The sequence below is a fragment of the Balaenoptera musculus genome, chromosome 4 (assembly GCF_009873245.2).
Source record: "Balaenoptera musculus isolate JJ_BM4_2016_0621 chromosome 4, mBalMus1.pri.v3, whole genome shotgun sequence".
NCBI lineage: Eukaryota > Metazoa > Chordata > Mammalia > Artiodactyla > Balaenopteridae > Balaenoptera > Balaenoptera musculus.
In genome coordinates, this window is record NC_045788.1 from 31,944,445 (window position 1) to 31,953,177 (window position 8,733).

An 8,733-nucleotide genomic window follows, 5' to 3' on the forward strand; every position below is an offset into this window, starting at 1 on the left:
CTAGGTTGAAGTGGGTCTCTTGTAGACAGAATATATATATGGGTCTAGGTTTTGTGTCCATTCAGCCAGTCTATGTCTTTTGGTTGTAGCACTTAATCCACTTACATTTAGGTAAATATCGATATGTATGTTCCTATTACCATTTTCTTAGTTGTTTTGGGTTTGTTATTGTAGATCTTTTCCTCCTCTTGTGTTTCCTGCCTGGAGAAGTTCCTTTAACATTTGTTGTAAAGCTGGTTTGGTGGTGCTGAATTCTATTAGCTTTTGTTTGTCTGTAAAGCTTTTAATTTCTCCATCAAATCTGTATGAGATCCTTGCTGGGTAGAGTAATTTTGGTTGTAGGTTTTTCTCTCTCATCACTTTAAATATGTCCTGCCACTCCCTTCTGGCTTGCAGAGTTTCTGCTGAAAGATCAGCTGTTAACCTTATGGGGATTCCCTTGTATGTTATGTGTTGTTTTTCCCTTGCTGCTTTTAATATTTTTTCTTTGTATTTAACTTTTGATAGCTTGATTAATATGTGTCTTGGAGTGTTTCTCCTTGGATTTATCCTGTATGAGACTCTCTGCACTTCCTGGACTTGATTGACTATCTCCTTTCCCATACTAGGGATGTTTTCAACTATAATCTCTTCAAATATTTTCTCAGTCCCTTTCTTTTTCTCTTCTTCTTCTTGGACCCCTATAATTCGAATGTTGGTGCATTTAATGTTGTCCCAGAGGTTTCTGAGACTGTCCTCAATTGTTTTCATTCTTTTTTCTTTATTCTGCTCTGCGGTAGTTATTCCCACTATTTTATCTTCCAGGTCACTTATCCGTTCTTCTGCCTCAGTTTTTCTGCTATTGGTTCCTTCTAGAGAATTTTTAATTTCATTTATTGTGTTGTCCATCATTGTTTGTTTGCTCTTTAGTTCTTCTAGGTCCTTATTAAATGTTTCTTCTATTTTCTCCATTCTATTTCCAAGATTTTAGATAACCTTTACTATCATTCCTCTGAATTCTGTTTCAGGTAGACTGTCTATTTCCTCTTCCTTTGTTTGGTCTGGTCGGTTTTTACCTTGCTCCTTCATCTGCTGTGTGTTTCTCTGTCTTCTCCTTTTGCTTAACTTACTGTGTTTGGGTTCTCCTTTTTGCAGGGTGCAAGTTTGTAGTTCCCATTGTTTTTGGTGTCTGCCCCCAGTGGCTAAGGTTGGTTCAGTGGGTTGTTTAGGCTTCCTGGTGGAGGGGACTGGTGCCTGTGTTTTGGTAGGTGGGGCTGGACCTTGTCTTTCTGGTGGGCAGGACCACATCCAGTCGTGTGTTTTGGGGTGTCTGTGACCTTATTATGATTTTAGACAGCCTCTCTGCTAATGGGTGGTGTTGTGTTCCTGTCTTGCTAGTTGTTTGGCATAGGGTGTCCAGCCCTGTAGCTTGCTGGTCGTTGAGTTGAGCTGGGTCTCAGCGTTGAGATGGAGATATCTGGGAGAGCTTTCACCATTTGATATTACATGGAGCCGGGACGTCTCTGGTGGACCAATGTCTCGGCTCTCCCACCTCAGAGCCACATTCCTGACACCCGGCCAGAGCACCAAAACCCTGTCAGCCACTCAGCTCAGAAGTAAAAGGAGAACAAAAGAAAGAAAGAAAGAAAGAAAGAAAGAAAGAAAGAAAGAAAGAAAGAAAGAAAGAAAGAAAGAAAGAAAGAAAGAAAGAAAGAAAGAAAGAAAGAAAGAAAGAAAGAAAGGAAAAAGAAAATAAAGTTATTAAAATAAAAAATAATTATTAAAAATTAAAAAATTAAAAAGTAATAAAAAAAGAAAAAGAAAAGAAAGATAGAAATAAGAGAGCTCCAAACCAAAAAACAAATGCAGCAATGATAACAAGTGCTAAAATCTATACTAAAACAAACAAACAAAAAAAACCCCCTAAAACAGACAGACAGAACCCTAGGATAAATGGTGAAAGCAAAGCTATGCAGACAAAATCACACAAAGAACCATACAATACACACTCACAAAGAGAAAAGGAAAAAAAATATATATCTTTGCTCCCAAATTCCACCACCTCAATTTTGGGATGATTCATTGTCTATTCAGGTATTCCACAGATGCAGGGTACAGCAAGTTGACTGTGGAGATTTAATCCGCTGCTCCTGAGGCGGCTGGGAGAGATTTCCCTTTCTCTTCTTTGTTTGCACAGCTCCTGGGGTTCAGCTTTGGATTTGGACCCGCCTCTGCGTGTAGGTCTCCTGAGGGCATCTGTTCTTCACTCAGACAGGACAGGGTTAAAGGAGCAGCTGATTCGGGGGCTCTGGCTCACTCAGGCCAGCGGGAGGGAGGGGTACGGATGTGGGGCGAGCCTGCGGCGGCAGAGGCCGGCGTGACATTGCACCAGCCTGAGGCACACCGTGCGTTCTCCCGGGGAAGTTGTCCCTGGATCACGGGACCCTGGCAGTGGCGGGCTGCACCGGCTCCCGGGAGGGGCGGTGTGGAGAGTGACCTGTGCTCGCACACAGGCTTCTTGGTGGCTGCAGCAGCAGCCTTAGCATCTCATGCCCATCTCTGGGGTCCGCGCTGATAGCCGCTGCTCGTGCCTTTCTCTGGAACTTGTTTAGGCGGTGCTCTGAATCCCCTCTCCTCGCTCACCCTGAAACAATTGTCTCTTGCCTCTTTGGCAGGTCCAGACCTTTTCCTGGACTCCCTCCTGGCTAGCCGTGGCGCACTAGCCCCCTTCAGGCTGTGTTCACGCAGCCAACCCCAGTCCTCTCCCTGGGATCTGACCTCCGTAGCCCGAGCCTCAGCTCCCAGCCCCCGCCCGCCCCGGCGCGTAAGCAGACAAGCCTCTCGGGCTGGTGAGTGCTGGTCGGCACCGATCTGTGCAGGAATCTCTCCGCTTTGCCCTCTGCACCCTTGTTGCTGCGCTCTCCTCCATGGCTCCGAAACTTCCCCCCTCCGCTACCCACAGTCTCTGCCCGCGAAGGGCCTTCCTAGTGTGTGGAAACCTTTCCTCCTTCACTGCTCCCTCCCACTGGTGCAGGTCCTGCCCCTATTCTTTTGTCTCTGTTTTTTCTTTTTCCTTTTGCCCTACCCAGGTACATGGGGAGTTTCTTGCCTTTTGGGAAGTCTGAGGTCTTCTGCCAGCGTTCAGTGTTCTGTAGGAGTTGTTCCACATGTAGGTGTATTTCTGATGTATTTGTGGGGAGGAAGGTGATCTCCACGTCTTACTCTTCTGCCATCTTGAAGGTCTCCTATGTCTTGTTTTTAAGACTGACAAGATGAGAGTGTCTAAGTGATGATCAAAAGGATGCAGTTCAGGTGGAGAAGCTGAAGAGACAGAAAAGAGACAAGATGGATAACGTGTAGGAATCTTGAGAATTTGGGAATGAGTTGGATCTGGAGTAAGCCCAGAGGAATAGATATTCTGTGTTGTCACAGGAAGGAAGGAGGAGAGGACAGTAACAGAGGAAGGAACCAGAGAGTGGACACCCAGTGAACGGGCTCTGTCTCAGGGATTTGTAGGCAAAACTCATCCATGATGAGTAGGACAGAAGTTTAAAAAAATTGGAAAGGTATGACAATGAGACATGTAATAAGATGCAGGCAATGTGAGAGAGTAGAATCACATAACCTCAAACACAGAGTGAAACCAATTTGCTTGGTTCTTCAGCATCGTTCAATGTGTCTGCTGCCTGAGGAAGTTCCAGTCTAGCTTCTTCTAGTGTTGGACTTTGTGGCAGGTTGCCATGGAAAGCCTTGAGGAGAGGCTCAGAGTAATTTAGGATGTTTTAAAGTAAGTGATTAAAAATATCTTATCAAAATATTGCATTTATCATATCTACAATTCCATGAATTATTTTTGTAAATAAAACACTCTCAAAGTAGCAGTGATCTTGGGAACTCCCTAGCAGTCCAGTGGTTAGGACTCTAGGACTCCGTGCTTTCACTACAGGGGAGCTTGGATCAATCCCTGGTTGAGGAACTAAGATTCTGGAAGCCTCGTGGCACGGCCAAAAAAAAAAAAAAAAGTAGCAGTGATCTTCAACTGAAATGAAACACTTGAATTTGACAAAAATCAATAAAAGTTCTCCAGATGCCTTAATTTCAGAAAATTCTGCTCAATGTTTACATGCTTCCCAGAAGAGGCGGTTCAGATGCATTTGTTCTTATTTTGCTCTATTTACCAAAATACTATACTAAGAGAATCATTTGATTGCAACTAACACTCCAAGGCCTATTTGATAGGAAATTTTTAGAAAATTTTATTTTCAACCTTGCTTTTTTTTTACTAGAAATAAGTAGGATTTAATATTTCAAAATGGCAATCCAGTACATTTTTAAGAAATTCAATTCTTTAAATAGTCTATCCAACCACAAATAATCTTGCCTCTTTAAAGAGAGAAAGTGGCAGGTGAGCAAGACTTTTGAAGTTTGAATGAATCAGATTGCTTATTTTCATGGTCCCTATTCAGAAGGGGCTATGATTGAGGTCTATTACTAAATGTATGACCTTTCAAGAGTCAATGACTTTGCGTATAAAGTGAAAGTAATAACAATCCCCAGTCCCTTATGTCACTGTATTAAATGAGATAATCCTTGGAAAGTGGTGAGCACAGTGCCTAGTACACTATAAGCTTTCAGTAAATAGTGGCCACTGGTATTATTATTACTAATATTTTCAGCTTCATATTTTAAATTTTTAAAATCATGTTTTAACACTGGAGTTGTACAGATTCTATTAAATGTTAAGACTACGATTTTGAGCACTATATTTGTTGCTAGGTCTGCCATAACAAAATGTTTTGGATTGGGTGGCTTAAACAACAGAAACTTATTTTCTCACAGTTCTAGAGGCTAGAAATCCGAGATCAAGGTGTCAGCAGGTTTGGTTTCTCTTGAGGCCTCTCTCTTTGGCTTGCGGATGGCTGTCTTCTGACTATGTCCTCACATGGCCTTTCCTCTATGTGCGTGCATCCCTGCCGTCTCTTTCTCATCATATATGGACACAAACATATATGATCTCATGTAACCTTAATTACTTCTTTTAAGGTCCAGCTCCAAATATGGTTAAATTCTGAGGTACTGGGCTTTGGGACCTCACCATATGAATTTGTGGGGAGCACAATCCATCCCATAACAAGCATGCTGAAGTATGTAGTGAAAGATCACTGTGTGTGGTGCAATAGGCTGCAGGTCAAATTCTGGCTCTGGCATATGGTGACCTGTGATTAGTAATTTAATTCTTCAACCCAGGTTGTTCTCATGTCTAGTAGGATGGAAGTGGGATTGAGTTAAATGGATTCTTCTGAAAATTAGAGATAATATTTGTGATGTGCTGGGCATATAACATGTCAATAAATATGTTGTTGCAAAAATTCTTAAAAACTGGCATTGTGTTTTATAAACTTAAAACAACAAGCATAATCCTTTGTCAATATGGAAACATAATCAAAGCTATTAAAATTGCAAGACTGGAGTTATAAGAATCCCTGTTTCCTCTTCTAGGTTATGGTTCAATTAAATTTAACTCAGAGGATTTGTTGAACAACTGTGATATGCTAGGGACCACAGTCAATCCTGAAGACACACATTGAATTCGACTCTTCACTTACTTCACTGCACTTTCTCTTGGCCTCCTTGCATTTGTCAAGTCCTCTATGCATGTTTCCACCTCTGGGCCTTTGTGTGTGCTTTTCTTTATGTCTGATACTCTTTATCATGACATGATATGCACTTATTTATTTCCTGATTTTTCCCAAGAGAGTATAAATTATTTGAGATGAGGAGCTTTGTTTTACTCACGGCTGTCATCCCGCGTCTAGCACATAGTTCAAAGGAACTCAATAAATATTTGTTGAAATAATATATTAGTGATATATATGTACATGATTGTTTGTATACATATGCACTCCTTACTAATGTAACCAACTCTCTGCAGTTCAACTTTTAAGTGTTATTTGATGATGATGATGATGATGATGATGATGATGGTGGTGATGATGTTCTGCACAGTTTTGTCTGCAGTCGTGGTCTAGTGATTCATCCTTATATTTTCTCTCTCTCTTCTTTAGGCATGGAATGCAACTTGTGAAAACTGGCAGGCAGTGGAGGCTGCTCTGGAAAAGTACTACCTTTCCATTTTTTACGGGTTTGAGTTTATTGTGGGAATCCTTGGGAATACTGCTGTTGTTTTCGGCTACCTCTTCTGCCTGAAGAACTGGAACAGCAGTAACATCTATCTCTTTAATCTCTCTATCTCTGACTTGGCTTTTTTGTGTACCCTCCCCATGCTGATGAGAAATTATGCCCAAGGAAAATGGACATATGGGGATGTGCTCTGCATAAGCAACCGATATGTACTTCATGCTAACCTCTACACCAGCATTCTTTTCCTCACTTTTATCAGCATCGATCGATACCTGCTCATGAAGTATCCTTTCCGGGAACACTTCCTGCAAAAGAAAAAGTTTGCTGTTTTAATCTCTTTGGCCATTTGGGGTTTAGTAACCTTAGAGCTCCTGCCCATACTTCCTCTTATAAATCCTGTTATAGCTTCCAAAGGCACCAACTGTACTGATTATGCAAGTTCTGGAGACCCCAGTAACGTCCTCATTTACAGCATGTATCTAACCTTCTTGGGGTTCCTCATTCCTCTTTTTGTGATGTGCTTCTTTTATTTCAAGATTGGTCTCTTCCTAAAGCATAGGAGCAGGCAGCTCTCTACTGCGTTGCCCCTTGAGAAGCCTCTCACCTTAGTCATCATGGCAGTTGTGATCTTCTCCGTGCTTTTTACTCCCTATCACATCATGCGAAACGTGAGGATTGCTTCCCGCTGGGGGATCTGGAAGCAGACCCCATGCGCTAAGGCCACCATCAACTCTTTGTACATCGTGACTCGGCCGTTGGCCTTTCTGAACAGTGTCATCAACCCTGTCTTCTATTTCTTTATGGGAGATCACTTCAGGGAGATGTTGATGGATAAACTGAGACACCTCTTCAAGTCCCTTACATCCTTCAGAAGATGAGCTCATGGACTAACGTTTTCATTCAGGGAAAACTGAGGTGCTTGTGTAACAGATTGTTTTACACAGCAGCTGTAGGCCAATTAGAGTTTGATTTAACTCACAGACGTAAATCAGAGAGGGTCACAGATTTGATCCTGTTTTAAAGGCATGTTGGACCCAGGGTGTGTGAAAAGGAGAGGACAGGAAGTACTTATTGGTTTCTTGACCTAAGCACCAAAAGGAGTTGGACTAGCACTGTCTAATGTTGGAGCACATAAGTCCAAAACTCTAGGTGTTATAAGACCTTCTCAATCAGTGTAAAAGGAACAGAAGATAGATAAAGCAGCAAGTTGTCTGTGTTTAATCACTGGTCAGATTGTAATAAAAACAATTTTGTTGGCACCATTCTGTATGTTATTCATACAATCCTATAACTTTGTGGGAGAACCAAATAATAGAAGGTTGGTCATATGCTATTAAATATTGTTGCTAGAAGTGCTCTTGAGCATATTTAGAGTAAACAGTAACAACGAGCAGGAAGCAATATAAAGAGTTCAAGGATGCCTATATTTCTTTATATTGATCATGAATTGGGGTCAAGTTGTAATTTTAAGCCCTTTTTTATTGTATGGTTTTTAATGAAAAGAATCCTATAAAATAGAAAGAGATGGTTTAATAAAGAGAGCGATATGAGATGGTTTAATAAAGAGAGAGATATATTTGAGCTTGGATCTCAGGGGACTTGGGTATAAATGATTTTATGAGAATGCTAGAGAGAGATACCAAGGATTACTGCAAAAATTCCAAAGTCATAGAACAAAGCACCTACCAGGAAACCCAAAGCAAGACAAAACAAAACAAAACAAAAGTGAGTGCACTGTTTTTGTAATGAGTGTGCCATCTGGCATTTTCTGATCACAATTTGATTGTCAGTGCACGGAAATATATTAAGTTCATTAGCCTTCCTGATCTTGATTAAGTAGTAAACTTTAAAATATATTAATATCATAAAACCAGCAAGTAAGAGGAAATGAAATGGTAAGACCAAAATTTGTTGGGTTATTTTCCCTTTCAGAGGGAAAAAAAATCACAGTTTTTCCACCTCCCCACACACATTTTTTTTTTTTTTTTTTTTAGCAATGGGATCATTTACAAGGACAACTTTATCTTGAGACAGTGACTCACATCTTCAATGAGACTTATTTTCATAGAACATTACCTAAGACCATTGGAAGGAATGTCCTAAACAAAATGCATTATATGAACTTGCAGAATATATGGAACATTTATGTATATATCCATATAGATTATCTCAGGAGGGTTACTTAGACACCATTCCATGCCACAAAACAAATTTAGGGGAAAAAAATGAGTGCTGCATTAGCTATTTGAAGTCAAAAAGTATCACATAATAACTCACTTATTGATATAATAAAATGTTTGCATGGCCACATGTGTATGCTCTTTTCCTTGAGGCCATTAGCTGTAATGTGAAGGATAAAATAAGCCTTATGAGAGCAAAGACATAAAATTCCATTGTCCTTCCTGTTTTGAGATACTCTGGTAATATTATATTCTGACACTCCAAAAACCCAAAATATTCCCATTGAAATATTGTAAAAACACATTACCCATAAAGGATTTGTTTTCCTACCTAAGATTAGGCTTTAAAATATTTTTTCATGCTTTGTCTTTATTATCAATATTTTTGAAATGTCAACGTAATTTTATAACTGCCTGATAACAGTTAATCTTC

The 8,733-nt window shown here is 40.4% G+C and overlaps 1 protein-coding gene across 1 annotated transcript; it reads left to right on the forward strand.

Annotated features, from left to right (window-relative positions):
- Positions 1–4,474: 4,474 nt before the first annotated feature.
- SUCNR1 (succinate receptor 1) lies at positions 4,475–7,034 on the forward strand. The gene is given in 2 exon segments (XM_036850885.1): positions 4,475–4,519; positions 6,045–7,034. Coding segments are annotated over 2 exon segments (1,035 nt in total).
- The last annotated feature ends 1,699 nt before the right edge of the window (positions 7,035–8,733 follow it).